Source organism: Bos javanicus, chromosome 1 (assembly GCF_032452875.1).
Source record: "Bos javanicus breed banteng chromosome 1, ARS-OSU_banteng_1.0, whole genome shotgun sequence".
Taxonomy (NCBI): Eukaryota; Metazoa; Chordata; class Mammalia; order Artiodactyla; family Bovidae; genus Bos; species Bos javanicus.
The window spans coordinates 137137098-137156156 of NC_083868.1; the positions used below are offsets into that span (position 1 = coordinate 137137098).

Sequence of the window (19059 nt, forward strand, 5' to 3'; positions counted from 1 at the left end):
ACTCACTTTCACTGAAAGTGAAACACTTTAAAAACACTGAAAAGGTAAGTAAAAACATAGAAATGAAAACTCAGAAAAAATAGAAAATGTGGAATGTCCAGCCCTTTAGATATTAAAGCATATATAACTTTTAATAATTATAACAGTGTGATTTTGGTTAAAAAAAATGAAAGAATAAGAATAAAAATTCTAGAAATAGACATGTGGGAATTTTAATATAAAATAGTGGGGGAAAAGATGCCTTAGTCAATAAACAGTGACAAAGCCATTAGGTAATCTTCTGGGAAAAAACTTCAGCAGGATAGATACCTCACACCCAATACCAGAACAAACTGTAAATGGATTCAATATGTAAATATAGAAATGAAGCTATAATAGAATTAGAAGCATTGCAGACTTCCTTGCAACCTAGGAGTGGTGAAGGCCTTTCTCAATGTGACTATAAATATACAAATACAGCCGTGTGACAAAACTGTAAACAAGCAGTGTTGTTTTAGTCGCTAGGTCACGTCTGACTCTTTTGTTACTCCATGGTCTGTAGCTCGCCAGGCTCCTCTGTCCTTGGGATTTCCCAGGCAAGAATACTGGAATGGGTTGCTATTTCCTCCTCCAGGGGATCTTCCCAGCCCAGTGACTGAACCCGCTTCTTCTGCATTGGCAAGCGAATTTTTTAACGCTGAACCACGAGGGAAGCCCAAAATGGGCAAACAAAAAGAGGGCCAGAAAAAAATGTTAAAATAGAGAGAGAAAGCTCCTATAACTGTATGAAAAGAAGAAAACCAATACCCAAAATAAAAATGGTCAGCTGATGTGAGCAGAGTAAAAAATACAGAGGGCATTTAACTAGGTGAAGATATCCAAAGCTCACTCATCATAAGAGAAGAATACTGCAGCACAACATTCTATAATAGTGATGATACTGGGCTTTCTTGTCTCAGTCCTGATTTTGGAAGGGATGCTTCTAGTGATATCATCTTTTGTCTATGCACTGTTGGGAATACTGTGGAGAAACAGGTACTATTTTACTTTTCTAAATTGGTAACTTTTGGAAGGATATTTTGATAATATTCAAACTGGCCCAGAATTTCTATTTCTGTATGCCAGTAAATGACACTTTTTTTTTTTTAACCTTATAAGGATGTAGCCTCTTCTGGAATTCTTCTGATATCAAAGTCTCACTCTGAAGTTCTTGAAAACGAGGGCAGTTCCTGAAAGGTAGGTATAGCAACTGAGGAAAAAGAGAAATCATAAGTCTTTTATTAGTTGGAAGAACTAAAGAAGCTGCAGCCATTAGATATAAAGTGACTTGAATAAAATATTCAAATGTGTTTTAAGCTGAATGGAATTCTAAAATTGAGGAAAAAGATAAATGATCTGCAGGTCTTAAATAATAGTTACCCAAAACTCAAAAGCTTTTTTGTCCCTTTCATAAACTTGCCTAAATAAGACTGTGTTATTGCTAAATAGTTTCACTTCTGGTTTCTCTGTGAAATGGTAACTGTTATCTTGCTTCCTTCCAAATCTCTTTCATTTCTAGCACTAGAGACACATCTGTGTCCATGCACTCTCTCTCTCTTTCACACACACACACACACACACACACACACACACACACGAGTATAGAGAAATGAATTAGAGATGCCAGAAAGAGTCTTAAGAGATTGATTAATCATTCACTGAAGTAAGTTCTTGCAAATTTGCAGACTGTTAAAATAAGGGCACATACTAAAAACATAGAAAATATATTTGAAAATCTATTATGAGGACAAAGTGATCATCCCTTTAAAGTGAGTTTAAATCTGACAATCCTTTCTATTTTTAACTATAATCTATAGGCTGGTAACTTCCAAGTTCATTTCGTTGCTCTTCACTTTCTATCTGAGCTAGTCCTGTATCAGCCCTTGGTGGATATCATTAGTTGAATGTTTATCTTCATCCTCAAATTTGACATTTACAAACTTGAACTCAACCTCTTCATTTTGTATTCTCTCTTCCTTTGTCAGTAGTAAAATTTATCATCCTCTTCATAGACTGACTAATCACTTTTGCCTGTTTACTTCCAAAACATAGTTATTTCTTGAACAATGCAGAGATTATGGCTGCCAACCCTTACACAGTTGAAAATCCGTGTAGCTTCAGAGTCCGTATCCACTGTTTCGCATCTGACAGTCTACCTACCGTGGGTTTTGTAGTGCTGTAGTATACATTTATTGAACAAAATGTGTATGTAAGTGGACCCGTGTAGTTCAAACCCACATTGTTCAGGAGTCTATCCAAAATAGACCCCTCTTCTTTTATCTTCATTGTCCCCTCCCAGTCCAGACCACCATAATCCGTGTTTCAACTATTGTAAGGGCTTTCTGTGGGATCACTTTGCATCACAATTCATCCTTCATGCAGCAATTACACTAATACTTTTTATTTTATTTTTTTAAAGGCTAATATGTTGAAGCCATCAATCAAATCATGCCATTCTGTAGCTTATAACTTTCACCGTCTTTGCATTTTACTTGGAATAAAATCCAAACTCAGCCCTTAGTGATCTTTCTGTCCTGCTTTCCTACCGCTGCCCCCTCACTCACGTGTTTCCAGCAACACTGGGAGCCTCCTTGCTGTACCCTGAACACACAGGCTGGCAGTCTCTGCAGACTGTTCCCTGTCTGAGACATTCCCCCTCTACAGCTCTTCTAGACATTTTGCTCAGCCACCATCACATTACCTTATTTTATTTCCTTCAAGGAACTCATTGCCATTTGAAATGACTGTATTTATTTACTTCTTTATCATCTGTTTCCTATAAAACAGAAACTTGAAGACAGCCAGGGTCTTGTCTATCTCGTTCTTTGCTGTCATTTGTTCACTGTTGTCAAAGCCTAGAACAGGGCCTGACATATTAAATGCTACTCAAAAATCATTTTTTGATAAGTTGCTTCCTGTCTGTCATTTCTGATTCTGTGTCACCTGGTCATACCTTGCTTTCCTTTCTCTAGTGTCCTTACCATCTACTTTCAGGCCTTCATTTCCTCACTCATGCATGGTTTCAAGTTATTTTCAGAGGTCCCAGTATCTTTTTCCTCCAAGTCAATGTCAGACAAGTGCCCCAAAGCACTGCTCATCATGTGTGTGCACAGTACTGAGATAAGTACAACAGTTTCTTCTACATCCACTGCTTTACATCTAAATTTCCCTGCCTGCACAGGACTGTTCTTTTAAAGGCCTAGGTTTTAATGAATTACTTAACTTTTCTAGACTTTAGTTTTCTCACCCCACATATTCAAAGAGTCTGGATGAAAACAGAAGAATCACCTAAACATCTGTCCAGCATTTTGTAGTTTATAAAGTCATTTCCTTTTCTTAACCAACTTGGTTTTCACAAATCCCTGTGAAGAATTTAGGTGGGTACGAGTATTTCCATTTTATAGAAAAGGAGACTGAAGAACAGGGAAGTAAGCTCAAGTATCTGAAGTGGTGGGTGGCTCTCAGACTCGGGTTTTCCCAACTTTAAATTCAACCCTCCTTCTATATCATGCTGCCTTTATCTCAAGATTCCTTCTGGTTATTAAATTTGGATTCTCTAACATGTGCCCAATACAATTATTCTGTCTTGCTTTCATTCTTTCTAGACAAGACCTCTGGACACAGAAGGGCAAGTACTTTACATTGACTCAAAGCTCAGCTTTGGGGCTGCCTACTTGTCCTTTCATACCCTCCTCCAAGGTCTGGTTCAAGTTCTCACTCTGTCCATGAAGACTTGAATGACTGCCCTTTATAGTTCTAAGAATGACTTGGTCTCTGAATTCCTCCAGCATGTGCAGCTTGTTCTTGAAATCACTGCCCACATTGTATTGTCTTCTACATACTTCATATGTGTGAATCTTTTTTCATCAAATGGACTGTAAATTAAGGAAGAAAACTGGTCTCATATTTCCCTTCTATTTCTGTATAGCACTTAGTAGAGTTCTGGGAATAACTTTAGTTGATTGATTTCGTTAAATTTCTTAGTTCATGTTAGAATTGTTTCATCTTGGTGAGTAGGTTTCAGAGGGCCACAGGTAAGGGGGCCATTTTGCTCATTTCTCTCTCCCTCTCCTCTCTCCTTCACTCTCAATGTTTTTTCCTTCCTCTTCTAATAGCACCTGCATCCCTTTACTATGTAAGTTAACCATTATCTTTCAGGACTAAGGATTAAATAGCTACCCTGGTTTATACTGGCTAAAGCTGGTGCTTCTGTCCAGGCTTTGTGTAGAAAAGGCTGTGGGAAAAGTGAATATTTTTCTTTTTCAAAGAAAACATTCACAAGCACCACCTTGTGAATTCACAAGCACCCTCAAACACTGATAATCATGATTCACTTCTGATTCTGTGAAGGAAAGGGCATAAATAAATCATCTTGTCTTTTCAGGAGACACTAGAAAATTTGATTGGAGTAGATTTACCTAGAGAGGTTGACAGGGTTAAGCTATTTCTACAAAGCACTTGGGAAAAATTCTTAAGTCACCAGGCTCAGCAATTAGGTCAAATTTCTTGGAGTACTGACAATGCAAATGGGATAGTAACCTAACCCAGAGGTCACCAGGCAACATTCTAGGCCCAGTAGTCATGCTAAGCTTCAGTCATAAAGAGAGGAGATAGCCATGTTATAATGTGACTCCAGGGGAATTAGGAAGGTTTCCTTGTCTCAGACTATTCCTTCATACCGTCTTAAATTCAAGACCTGGAAGATTAGTTAGATTTATTATTACTATTTTAAGAATAGGAATTCCTCTGAAAAGATAAAAGAGTTCTTGGTCAGTCCCATCAGTGTAAATAAATTTGGGAGTTTCTCTTGAGCAACTTCATTTAGGCAACTTGGTTTATGGTACTGGTTCTCAGCTTGGCTGTCCACTAGAATCATCCAGGGAAATTTTTACAAACATATTGGTGCCTGGGTCCCACCCTCAGAGATGCTGATGTACTAGGGGGTGTGCCCTCTGCGTCAATATTTTTTAAATTTTCCAGGTGATTCTAATATGCAACTAATTTTGAGAATGACTAGTTTGCACAAAAGGAAACTACTCTGGAATGAGATCTGTCTGGTTCTAGTCCCAGTAGTGATGTTTTTCAGCTGTGTGACTTTGGATCTATTTTGTTCATTGGACTTCTCTGAGCACTTTTTTCTCTGGCTATAAAAGGAGCACAATAATATTGTCCATTCATGGCTGTTATAAAAGGTAAATATTATGACACATATAAAGTTTTGGCCACCAATTATGCACCTAAATCTTTCTTTTTTACCTTAGCTAGGAAAGGGGATTTTCATCAGGGGAGGGATATTTTCTAGGTAGAGAGGTCTTAGGATATTTTGGAGGGAGGAGAACCCTTTGTTGGGCACCAACTGTGTGTGTGCATGTAAAGATGAAGAGGGACAAATAGCCAGAAGTTAAAAGAATAGCAAAGCAAATAATAAATCTCTAAAGAGAAATTCTGTTCCTACTCCCTCTTACCAGGGCTTTCTAAGTCCTGTGCACCATTATTTAGGAAAGAATTAAGGCTGCACAGCCCACAAAGTATCCAGACTCCCAAATCTGCAAGTCCTGAGTAGCTTGCCTTCTTTCTTCCAGAACAAATGAAATCTGTGTTTTCCCAGAAAACTGACCTGATCTTCAGAAACAGGGACTGTGTGCACTGGGATGGGCTGCCAGGGTAGGCTGGGATTCCAGATGCTGATACCCTCTGGGGGAAATAGGGCTGCAAGGTTTGTCATAGCACTCATCAAAGTCCGGTCAATATCCGTGCTTCGAACATGAACCTAGGGTAGGAAAATCAAAGCAGATCCAATTGAGAGGAACTGTGGTTTTCCCTCCACTATGGAGCTAATAGTATATTTGAGAAATGGCGGGACACCCACACCAAAACATTAGCAGACATGGTAGCATCATAATCGTAATACCTATTATGGAAAAGACACTATTATGGGCATGCCATGACTTAAAGCAACCCGGTGTGTCAACAGTTGAATTGATGAAAGAGACGAATTAAGTACTGGCTACTTGCCAAGCCAAAATATTTACCATAGGTGTCCATTTTGACCTTATTTATATCCATATTTTTTTTTAAGAACAAAATATTTATATAAAGAGGAGTACATTTGTAAACAAGATACCTGACTTTTATAAGTTCCTTAAGAAATAGGAAACTTTTACAAATACATTATGTTACATTATTTCAAGGGGGAAGGTTCCCACTATTAGCTTCCCAACTTACCTGTTCACGCTTATAAGATTCATTCAAAAAGTTTTCATAACGTTTCCTTATATATTGTCCAAGTTCATAATGCTGTGCCATGCCCAACTATGGGAACAAATAAAAGAAAAAAATATGAAAGTAGGTTCTATGAAGCTGTGAGTCTTATCACTCTTCATTGAATAAGTAGAATGAACAGTGGTATATTTTAATAGTTTCATAGTAACAACACATTTTAAAATGCAAACAGGAAAAAAGAACTGTAATCTTTAGTCATGATTAAGTTAGCTCCCTGAGAAAACTCAATTCATTGTCATTAGCACTTAACATAGAATCTTGCACAGTTAATAGCTGGTGGTTGACTGAATTTAAGTAAATGGTTCATCTCTTCTGGCAGAGCATTCTGTGGCTCATCTTTGTTGGTAGAGACTTTCAAGGGCTGGTTAGCTTGTGGAGGAAATTCAATCATCCTATAAGAGGTTAGACTTGATGAATCTAAAGATCACCTTCAACCTCTGAGTGAAATAATTTATTGTCTATACAGTTCACTTATGTCTGGTTCATGAAAAGTTAAAGCCTGATATTCAAAGTGTGGACTCTGGATCAGCAGTATTGGCATCACTTGAGAGTATGTTAGAAACCAAATTCTTGGGCCCCACTCTTGACCTATTGAACCAGAATCATTGTGGAGAGAGCTCAGAAATCTGTTTTTTAACAAACTCATTAAGATTCCAATGGCAGTTAGTCATCAAGAAGTGTTGCCTTAGCTTGATGATCCTCAAGCATTACTGTGCATCAGAAGCAAAATTATCTAGGGTACTTCTTGAAACGCAGATTCCTCAGTGTTTCTGCCAGAGATTCCAGCTCATTGGATCCTGAGGATAGCCCTGGAATCTGTATTATGACAAGTTCCCTAAGTGACTCAGATCTGTGTAGTAGAACACTATGCTTTGGGCAATATTGCATTCAAGTCTGTCTTTAATTCAGAGCCTCATCAGAAGAGGAGTCAGAAAAGATGTGGTCACTGTGGCTTTGGATTGGTTCCAGTCACTCATTTACTTGCCACTCCTGGCTACCTTTCTAGATGAGAAAAGAAGTAGGAAAAGAATAATGTGTACTTTGAGGTTTGTGAGTTTCCTAAATGATCTGGATAGCTGAAGAAGCAGGTACTTTTGGTATAATTGTTGTTCTAACCTAAAGCTAACTTTTAAGGAAATAGTCATCTTCTATAGAACGTTAAATCACCTGGGGAACTCAGTAAGAACAAAGATTCCCAGGCTTCAACCCTAGAGTTTCTAGTTCAGTTGGGGAGGGGGCAGAAAATTTACATTTCTGACAAATTTCCAGGTAATGGTGATGTTGCTCATCCAGGGACCATACTTTGAAAACCATTGAACTCAAAAAGAACCATTGCTTTGTCACTATGCAGATTGGAAGTACCTAGTCAAGGGCAATGGCAAACCTAGACAGCATATTAAAAAGCAAAGATATTACTTTGCCTACAAAGGTCTGTCTAGTCAAAGCTATGGTTTTTCCAGTAATCATGTATGGATGTGAGAGTTGGAATATAAAGAAAGGCTAAGTGCTGAAGAATTGATACTTTTGAACTGTGGTGTTGGAGAAGACTCTCGAGAATCCCTTGGATTGCAAGGAGATCAAACCAGTCAATCCTAAAGGAAGTCAACCCTGAATATTCACTGGAAGGGCTGATGCTGAAGCTCTAACACTTTGGCCACCTGATGAAAAGAGCTGACTCATTGGAAAAGACCCTGATGCTGGGAAAGATTGCAGGCAGGAGGAGAAGGGGACAAGAGAGGATGAGATGGTTGGATGGCATGACTGAATCAATGGACATGAGTTGGAACAAACTCCAAGAGATGATAGTGAAGGACAAGGAAGCCTGGTATGCTGCAGTTCATGGGTTTGTGAAGAGTTGGACATGATGGAGCAACTGAACAACAAGCCAAGGGCAGGAATTTGAGCTCCAGAACCTTGTTACTTCAAGAGTGGCCATGTACCAGCACGATGAGCATCACTTAGGAGTTTGTTAGAAATGGAGAATCTCAGGCCATGTCAGGCCCAATTAATTAGAATCTGCATTTTAACAAGATCCTCCAATAATTCACTTGCACTGGGAAGATTGAGAACACCGGGGGAGACTGGTGGCTCGTCAAGAGAATGCCAGAAGAACTCAGACAGATCCCACTGTCTGTAAGAATCTTTTGATTTTAGTGGGACATTACAGCAAGGGAACCAGAGTCCTGACAGAACTATAGATACCATGAAGCAGCCCTGTAGTTTTATAACCCTTCTCTTTTTCAGGAAGCCAGAAGTTATGTAGGCTATAGTGGGAAGAGCTCTGATGGGAGCCAGAAGATGCTGGCCTCAAATAGCCTCTTTGCATTTTCTCCTCATTGAGATGATGCAGTTAGGACAGTAATTCTCAGCCTTTGCTACATGCTAGATCAAGGAGTTTCTAAAAATCCCACTGTTCAGGCTGCACCCTAGATGGATTAAATAAGAAACTTCCAGGCAGACAATAGTATTTTGTAAAGCTCTCCAAGTAGTTCCAATATTTAGCCAAGGTCAAGACCCATTAATTTAGGGTAGATATTCAACTCTAAACATTCTATGATATTTTCTAAATATATTTAAACAATATTTTGGTCAGGACAGAATCAATACACGTGGCCTTGTGGCTCCAAACGGAAGGTTAATTCACTTACACAGGTGAAGTGGGTGGGGCACTGGAGCATGACCACATGCTCACCTTCTTGGGTGCTCTTTAGGAAGTAGGGCTACCTGTGTTTGACTACTTTTAATGAAGGTTCAATCCCAATACATCCATCTAATAAAAATCAATTTTAGCAATACTACTACCAAAGGAATCGAGTTTTCCTAACTCTGCTGATTCAGGATTATTTTCTACTTTCTCAGGTGGAGCCTGAGAAACTCATGGGCTGGCTTCTAAGCAATTCTTGGCTCTCTTCAGCATCTTTTAAGTTTATATATTCTTCTGTTATACGCAGAGTACATCATGCAAAATGCCGGGCTGGATGAAGCACAAGCTGGAACCAAGGTTGCCAGGAGAAATATCAATAACCTCAGATATGCAGATGACACCACCTTTATGGCAGAAAGTAAAGAGGAACTAAAGAGCCTCTTGATGAAACTGAAAGAGGAGAGTGAAAAAGCTGGCTTAAAACTCAACATTAAAAAAACTAAGATCATGACATTCAGTCCTATCACTTCATGGCAAATAGATGGGGGAACAATGAAAACAGTGACAGACTATATTTTATTGGGCTCCCAAATCACTGCAAATGGTGACTACAGCCATGAAATTGATGCGAAGACCTGACTCATTGGAAAAGACCCTGATGCTGGGAAAGACTGAAGTCAGGAGGAGAAGGGGATGACAGAGGATGAGATGGTTGGATGGCATCACCAATTTTATGGACATGAATTTGAGCAAACTCTGGGAGTTGGTGATGGACAGGGAAGCCTGATGTGCTGCAGTCCATGGGGTTGCAAAGAGTTGTACATGACTGAGTGATTGAACTGAACTGATTCTTCTGTTGTCCATGCACAACTCATGCTTTAATAAACCCAACAGGAAATCCTATATATATCAAAATTCTATACATTTCTATAATTCTATATAAAATTCTATACAATTTTCCTACAGTTACTAATCACTAGGGGTGACTTGATCATGATCAGAAATTGTTGAGCACAATCAAAACACATTTTACACTTTTTAGATCCCAGGTACCTGTGCAAAACACTTTCCCATATATGAGTAACTAAAGTAGTTATACGATTTCAATATATTGTAACAATCCCACAGTTTCCCTTAAGACTCATCAGAAACCCTTAGATGAAAATCCAACCAACCTGAGTGAGTTGGCCAAATCCCTGTGGCCATGAGGATTCCTTAATGGGATCATTAGGAAAGGTTTCAATAGGACTTCGGTCTCCATGCCTAAAAACCTGAAAATAGATTGAGATAGTAATGTTACCAGCTTAGGTGTTTTACCTCTGTTCATCGTGATAGAGGGCTTCCCTTGCAGCTCAGCTGGTAAAGAATCCGCCTGCATTGTGGGAGACCTGGATTCGATCCCTGGTTTGGGAAGATCCCCTGGAGAAGGGAAAGGTTACCCACTCCAGTATTCTGGCCTAGAGAATTCCATTGACCATATAATCCATGGGGTTGCAAGGAGTTGGACACAACTGAGTGACTTTCTTTTACTTTTTTTTTTTTTTTTTTGTGATGGAGGTTTCATCTAAACCTCTGGTTCTCAACACTGGATGCTTGCTGGAATCAACTGGGAAGTTAAAAGTTTTCTAAGGACTGGATTCCTCCCTTGTGATTCTGGTTTAATTAGTTTCGGATGCAGCCAGGGCATTAGGATTTTAAAAACCTCCTCAAATAAATTTTAGGTTAAGAACTGCTATTCTAAGTTTACTAACACTGTCCTAATAGCTCATCATCTTGTTATTCACATTACCAGAAACACAGGAAAACTGTTAGTGAACTGTTATTGTTTCAAGTAATGTGAATGAGAATGATGAGCCATTAGAAGTCAGGTGACCCATAGGTCTCCACAGGTGGAGAATGATTTGTACATCAGATAGGGCAAGAGGGAAAACAAAGCTTAGCAATATCACTTTATTACAGACAAGCTCTGATGAGAAATGCTGCTGCTGCTGCTAAGTCGCTTCAGTAGTGTCCAGCTTTGTGTGACCCCATAGATGGCAGCCCACCAGGCTCCCCCATCCCTGGGATTCTCCAAGCAAGAACACTGGAGTGGGTTGCCATTTCCTTCTCCAATGCATGAAAGTAAAAAGTGAAAGTGAAGTCATTCAGTCGTGTCCCACTCTTAGCGACCCTGTGGACTGCAGCCTACCAGGCTCCTCTGTCCATGGGATTCTCCAGGCAAGAGTACTGGAGTGGAGTGCCATTGCCTTCTCCACTAATGAGAAATATTCCCTCCCTAATTACGATTATAGTAATAATAGTGTTAACATTTTGACATGTAATAATAGTCGCTTTTAAATGCTACATACAGTTTGTGACCATCTTTGGCCAATGATTTATTAGTTTTTAGGAAGTTAAGGATAAAGAACTTGCCAGTGAGATTAGAAAAGCTAATTAGCAACACTTTAAGAACATAATTCTGGATTTGTGTGCATGTCATCATGCTTCTTTGCACATTTTACTCTTTTGGGAGGGTAGTCTGGACTTTTGAAACCTTCGTGAGTGAAAGTTGCTCAGTCATGTCTGACTCTTTGTGACCACATGGACTATATAGTCCATGGAATTTTCCAGGCCATAATGCTGGAGTGGGTAGCCTTTCCCTTCTCCATAGGATCTTCCCAACCCAGGGATTGAACCCAGGTCTCCCACATTGCAGGCAGATTCTTTACCAGCTGAGCCGCAAGGGAAGCCCAAAAATACAGGAGTGAGTAACCTATCCCTTCTCCAGCAGATCTTCCTGTCCCAGGAAATGAACCCGGGTTGAAACCTTGGTACTTTGATTTTAACATGCTTTCTGAATAGCATATCAAACCAAACACAAAGATATTTTATAAGCCAAAGATAAGAAAAGAAAAACTCAAGAAATACAAGATGAAGTCTGCACTGGTGTCAGCAAACATTTTTAATACAGAGGAGGGCTGCCTAACACCTTGCATTCTCTGAGACTTCCTGCACTGGTCACTCATACTTCCTAGCTAACATGCTCCACTGAAAAGAAAGCCAAGAGGCTGTTCTTTTGAAATCTTGTAAAACAGTTCAGCAGACACAGAGTAAGAAACAGTCTCAGACTTAAGTCAGCTTTGAGATGGGATTCCAGGAAAAGGAAAAGGAGGGAGGCTTCTAAGACCTGGGTTGTGTCTCTGGTGTTTGAAGAAAACTTATCTTTTGGCCATCTGAACTGGTAAGAAATTGAAATCTCGGTAGAACAGGCTATGGCAAACAGAGGGACAATGGTGTGGTGGATCTTAAGAAACTATTTTGGTCAGGTAAGGAATTATTGTCATGAATGGTCACTTAGCTGTGTACTCTCTGGTGGGCACATACAGTTACTAGTCACTAGGGGTGACTTGATAGTGATCAGAAATTGTTGAGGCTAATCATTAGTGCTTCTCTTTCCACAATCAAAACACATTTTACACTTTTTAGATCCCAGGTAATTGTGCAAAGTACTTGAGAGCTTCCTTGGTGGTTCAGACTGTAAAGAATCTGCAATGCAGGAGACCTGGGTGGGGAAGATCCCCTGGAGAAGGAAAAGGCATGCCACTCAAGTAGGTATGGAGAAGTCTATGGACAGAGGATCCTGGCAGGCTATAGTCCATGGGGTTGCAAAGAGTAGGACATGACTAAGCGACTAAAACTTTCCCAGATCTGAATAACAAAATTACTATATGGTTTAAGTGGATTATAAACTCCACATTGTTTAGTTTCTAGAGTTTCTCATCCTTAGCACAGTTGGCATTTTGGCTGTGGAGGACTGTCCTGTGCATAGTAGGGATGTTTAGCAATGTCCCTGGCCTTCGCCCACTAGATGCCAATGGCATTCCCCAGTTGCGACATTTCCAAATGTCCCCCAGGAGCCAAAACTACCCCTAGCTGAGAGCCACTGAACCAAAGAGAAGTTGGATGAGAGACACTATAGCAAAATAACTTACACTTCCTACCAGCCTGTAATCACAATAACTCAACACTTTTAGAATGCTTGCTTTGTCCTAGAAGCTGTGCTTCTCATATATCTAATCCTTTCATCAATTCTACAGAGCAATTACTATCATTATCCTCATTTCACGCACCAGAAAACTAACCTTAGTTAAATGACCTGCCCAAGGTCACACGGTGCATAAGTGGTTGAGCAAAAATACAAACAGGTTTTATGAGTCCAACACCAGCTTCTGAACCCACGTAAGAGGCTCATTTCTCTCTGCTCTAACATGCCTCTTAGCCTTCCACCAGTGGAAAATCTTGGACCTGCTGCTTTTTTATGAACTAAAATTAGAAATTTGTGTGTGTGTGTGGGGGGGGGAGTTGTGTTGCATCAGAGGAAACCAAAACCTTGATATAAGAAACATCCTCAAATATTATTTAACAGATAAATCTGAGGATATGCAACTAAATGACAGAATGGCCTGGGGAGAAAAACAAGTGTGGTATCCTTAGATGAGTATCTTAAAGAGCAAAGCTGAAACAAGACCATAAGACGTGGGCAAGCTTTCCTGCTCTGTTTTACAGGTCAGTAATAATTGTACTCCCCTGCATTTCAGTGGCTTTCCAGGTGGTCTGGTGGTAAAGAATATGCCAGCTAATGCAAGAGAAGTGAGAGACGTGGGTTCAGTCCTTGGATGGGGAAGATCTCCTGAAATGGCAACCCATTTCAGTATTCTTGCCTGGAAAATTTCATGGACAGAGGAGCCTGGCAGGCTCCACGCGTTTGCAAAGAGTCGGACATGACTGAGCACACATGGACATTTCAGTAGGTTTTCAGGGCTTCTGAAGTAGTGGCTCACACATGCTATGAACTCTTTGGAAGGGGTGTTCCACAGAAACACTTAATGAACCATCTCCCACCTCCAGTGCTAGAAATCAAAATGTATATGTGTGTGTGTGTGTGTGTGTGCACACATGCACACCTGTCCCTCAAGCACATGAAGGTGGCATTCTCAAGCTTCTGGAGTTTCTTCACTTTACCTGGAGGCTTTGGACTATGCTCAGGCATTTTTTTAAAAGTCTGTGGCAGGGCAATCTTCTTAGCTGCTGCCCTGCCAAAATTTATATCTTCTGTTCTCAGTCCAGCAATCACAGTCTATCAAATCCTTTAGAAGCCTAAGACTAGTGGTACTACTCTACTACTGATACTGAACCTACTGGTTCTGCACTAGGACTATTTGCAAATTACAAATTTGCAATACAAAAGGACTAATTACAATAGGAAGACATCCAGGATAATAACAACCCCTAAGGTTTGTGTTTCGGTAGTTTTGTACAACTCTTTCCCCTGCCATCTCTTTTAATTCTTACAACTCTGTAAGGACAGATTGGCAGTATTGCTGCACTGAAAAAATAAGAAAAGCAAGGCTTAAAGAGATGAAATAAGCCAGCCAGATCTCTTGCCTCCCTCCCATGATTGCTAGCCCATTGTTTTCTCTGCCATATCACATTTACCTTACCCTTTTAAATCAAAGGGGGATTCCCTAGTAGCTCAAATGGTGCAGAATCTGCCTGCATTGCAGGCAGTACCACTTAGTACCACTTGATCCCTGGAGAAGGAAGATCCCTGGAGAAGGGCATGGCATCCCATTCCAGTATTCTTACCTGGAGAATTCCATGGACAGAGGAGCCTGGTGGTCTGTAGTCCATGGGGTCACAAAAAGCTGGACACAACCGAGCAACTTTCACTATTACTACTAAATCAAAGGTAACTTTTTAAAAAGAATGAAGATTTGGTACCCATGTGACTGATTCTGCTCCACTAAGTCTGTTGACCAGATTTGGTGCGCTGTGTATGATGTGGAGACCCTGATGACTGGAGGACATCTTGTCTAGTCCCCCTTCCCTGACATCAGTCAGGAGCTCTAAAGTGTAAGTCAGAATAGTGTCTTGATTGCTTTAGAACCCTCGAATGTCCTCTCATTCTATCACACTTTTTTTTTTTTTTTGCAGAAAATTAGAAAAATATACAAAAATAGAGATTTTTATAATGAGCCACTATGAATCCATCACTTGCTCCAACAATGATCAGCTCATGTGTGGCCAGTCTTGTTTCATGTACTCCCACTGACTCTCAGACACTATATCATTTCCCACTGTTCTTTGCATAAAAGTCAAAGTCCTTACAATAGCTCACTAGACACTACCTGATGTGGTCCTGCCCACGGCCATGTTCTTCCCTTACATTTTTGCTAAGCATGCTTAGCCAGAGGAGACTCTGCTGTTCTATCCAGTACATTAAGTGTGTTCCAGCTTCAGGGCCTTCATGTTCTGTCTTCCTGGAATGTCCAGCTTCTGCATCTCCTGGCACATTCACTTGGTTGCTAAGAGAACTTGGCTTGTGGAATTAAACTCCACTTCCTATTTTGTTAGGTATGTTCCAAGTCATGAACATTTCTTGATGCACAAACCTTGCCATGAAGAATAAGTTTATTTAATTTTCTTCCTTTTAGGAAATGAGAAACAACTCCTTTGGTAAAGAGAATTAAAAAGTGAAAGACTTTGGGTAGAAAGGAATGAGTTGAGTAAATAAATGACACTTCAGAGGTTAGAAGGGAAGCCAACTGCTTCTTAAGGGACTCAGTGTGGGAATGCACCCTGTACTCCCCATGAGGAAGGCTGAAAGGCCTGGCATACTAATGGGATGTATTTACGGCCCAGGAGGATACTGAGCCTACAGTAGAGAGGAGAGAAGCCCTCCTCAAGTGTACTTACACACAGATGTGTGTCTCCCACAAGACAAAATACATTAGAATTCACAGGTGGTAGAAATTGAGTGCAAACCTGTTAGCCTAACGTTCCAGCGGACATGATAATTATCTAATATCTTCAGTTCTCCTTGCTGAAAAATGATGAAAGGTCAAGTAGAAACTTTAAGGACATTATATTAGAATATTCAAAACTCTGCAAAGTCCCACATTTAAGAGACTTTTAAACACAGTTTAATTCACATTTTTTTCCCAAAACTGATTTGACTATAGAAACCTATTTTTTAAAATCAAGCAAAACCTGTTAACAACTTGTCAAACTAGCATTCCACTAGATATGCACTGGTGAACCTGTTTCAAAAGGCACATGGTGACTCTGTTCATGAGAGAACAAGAAATGGACAGATTCCTGCTATTTCTGCCAAGAACAGTTTTTCAGAATTGAGGAAGATTTATTTTTCTTGGATTGCAGTGGAAAACCACTGCTGAATATGTGTGAAGCCAACACACAGACCTTGCTGGGGAGGCCTCAGCTCCATGTTCTGGGTTGGACACACATGGCAGGAACAGAATATGTCTAGTGATTAAGGGCAGTTTTCTGAAATCATACAGCCTGGGTTCAACTCTTAGCTGTGTGATCATGAGCAATTTGCTTAGTCTCTTTGTGCCTCAATTCCTTCAACTATAAAACAGGGTTAATAAGGTTTTTACAAAAACCTCATAGAACAGTTCCCAGATTTAGCAAACAAAAATGTAAGATGCCCCAATATTGCATGTAAACATATGTATATTAACAAACTATTTGATGTTCATCTGAAATGCAAATTTAACTGGGCATCCTGTGTTTTCTGGTAACCCTATTTTGTAGGGTTGTTGGGAGGACAATGTAACATAATTCATATTGAAAATCTCATTGAGATTTTTGTTTGCTAAATCTGAGAACTGTTGCCCAGTGGCTCAGTGGTAAAGAATCTGCCTGCAATGCAGGAGATGTGTGTTTGATCCCTGGGTCAGGATGATCCCCTGGGGAGAGAAATGGCAACCCACTCCAGTATTCCTGCCGTGGACAGAGGAGCCTGGTGGGCTACATGGGGTCACAAAAGAGTTGGACTTAGTGACTACACAGTGACAACAATCTTTCTTTCACTCTGGTTCTCCTAATCATTTTTAGGGAATTCCCTGGGTATATAATCAAACCATTTATAGTCAGATATTTTCTATAATCAATAAGAAGAATATAGTGATATCTTCTGGCTTAAGTCCTTAGATATAGTTTTATGGTAAAGAGACATGTATTGTTGCCTCAATCTACCATTAATGGAAGAAAGCTGTGGTAGGAAAAATTGTTAACATTAGTCTTGTATAGTAACTGTTAAATCTTTTAGTTCCAAGAGAGCTAACTTTGTAAGCTTTTTCTTAGGGAAGAATTAACTTGTAGTTCCTGAACACATGTTAACCAAGAATGGAGAGAGAGAAGGGAAACCTACAACAGTTTGGTAGCCAGGGAAGCAAGCCTGGGCTGTTGTAAAACAGGGAGGAGAGAATGGACCAGATGCAGTTAGGTGCGAGTTCACTGTAATATCTAGAAGAGGATTACCCCTCCGCCAGCTTGTTGACAGTGCAATTTCTGCAGATATAAGTAAAAGTCTAACTCAAATGGATTTCCCTATATAAAGTACACAACGTTATAAAGACTTTCTTTTTCAACACAGAAGCCTGAATTCTGTGAACACTGGTGAATCGTTCGTAAATAAATTGACGATACGTTCCTCTGGTTCTCTCTCTCTCATTGTTGACTCATGACCTAGTAAAGATTTATTGGATGAAGAATCATGATTTGCAAAAACATATGGTTATGAAATTTTTCTATAGAAGGGAAAGAAAGAAGTTCTGAGTACAGCAAGCTGAGAAAAATGAGAATTTCATGTTTAATTTTTAAGTAAAAGGTGACCTCCCTGGAAAGTATAAAAATAAATTTTGGATATCCTTTCAGGAAGAAAATGTACTTAACAGCATACTTCTACTCTATCAAATGAAAAGATGTGATAAAGAAAAAAAGATGGAGAGAGCCTATAAAATACGTGGAGAGGGTCAGAGGCAGAGAGACAGTGAGTGAAACAGGAAAAAGAGAAATAAAAAAACAGAGACAATCAAAGATCAAGACAGAAACCAAGAGCTATAAAAGAATCAATTTCAGGACGGTTAGTAAAGTGGTTAATCCCCTTAATCCCCTTTACTTCACAAACTTTCTCCCTATCTATTTTTTAAAACAATGCCAACAGTATATCTTCTTTCCTTGACAACATCCATTAGCCTCCCATCCCCCTTTCCTAATTTGTCACGCTTCCTAGCATGTCACATGGGTGGGGAAAAACATGATTTTAATGATCAACCATATCTGTTTCAGGAAGTCATCCTAGAATTCTTGGGTTTTAGTTTTATGCTTCAAAGTCTGCTTATAAATGTGTTTTCTAGTTTCCTGATAAACAAAAAGGGAAGGGGTTATTAAATTGAGAAAATGACAGTTTTTTGGCTTGCCAACAAATAATCATTAAATGAAACCAGTCTAGCTACTGGTGCTAAACAGACCTAAAGGAGGCACCTCCTGGTCTCGTGTGGCTATCAAGAGGAAAACATTTAAGGCAGTTGCACAGTAAGTGACTAGGTAAATAACATTGGCAAAGTAAAAAATTATCCAAACCAAACAGGATTTTGTTAGGACATGTTTGTTCTTTTTTACAAGGAACTTGCAAAACTTGCTTATTCACTTTCTGATTTGGGTCTCTGGGAGACTATACTAGGGTAAAATGAAACGGACACTTGGTTTTCAGACCCTGTTGGTAGCAAACGGATTTAAAGGAAAAGCAATGAGAGAAGTCTACTCACCAATGTCACAAACCTCAGTTCCTTGGCTCTCACACCTCCGTCCAGGTCCGGCAGGAAGGAAAGCAGAAGCAACAGGCTGAGGCGAAGGCTTGTTGCCCTGGTCATGAGGAGGGCAGCATTTCTCATCCTGGGGAGAGCTGCTTCAGGCTAGAGTTGGGATGTGCTGCTTTCAGGGCAAAGCCATTAGAGGGGAAGCTATTTAACCAAGAGTTTGAAAGGGAAGGAGGAACTGGGAGGAGCCAGTCTCCAGGTAGCTTGGGGAGGGATTTAGGCTGTGTCTGGTCAGATCATTTTTGGCTGAGTGTCAGAGTTCATGGTCTTCTGGATTTAAGTTACAATACTGAGGCCCAGACAAGGGAGAGCTGTTGCTCAGGGTCATAGAGCACACGGCTAGATATTTCTTTTCTGCCTTATCTTTATCCTTTCTTTAGGTGGGGTGTGATACAACATTTGCTTTGTGGCTGTCACTTGGGAAAGGATTAGACCTCAACTTTGGAAACC

At 39.9% G+C, this 19059-nt stretch overlaps 1 protein-coding gene across 2 annotated transcripts in view; it reads right to left on the reverse strand.

Moving 5' to 3' along the window:
* ACP3 (acid phosphatase 3) overlaps window positions 1-18782 on the reverse strand; it is a 58242-nt gene extending 39460 nt beyond the window's left edge. For both annotated transcript variants that reach the window (XM_061421355.1, XM_061421366.1), the window contains exons 1-5: window positions 18559-18782; window positions 10120-10215; window positions 6244-6330; window positions 5636-5788; window positions 1130-1228 (exon numbers count right to left, since the gene is read on the reverse strand). In XM_061421355.1, the coding sequence (XP_061277339.1) occupies window positions 1130-1228; window positions 5636-5788; window positions 6244-6330; window positions 10120-10215; window positions 18559-18684 (561 nt within the window). In that variant the 5' untranslated portion in view covers window positions 18685-18782. The remainder of the gene's footprint in view (window positions 1-1129; window positions 1229-5635; window positions 5789-6243; window positions 6331-10119; window positions 10216-18558) is intronic.
* Window positions 18783-19059: the final 277 nt, after the last annotated feature.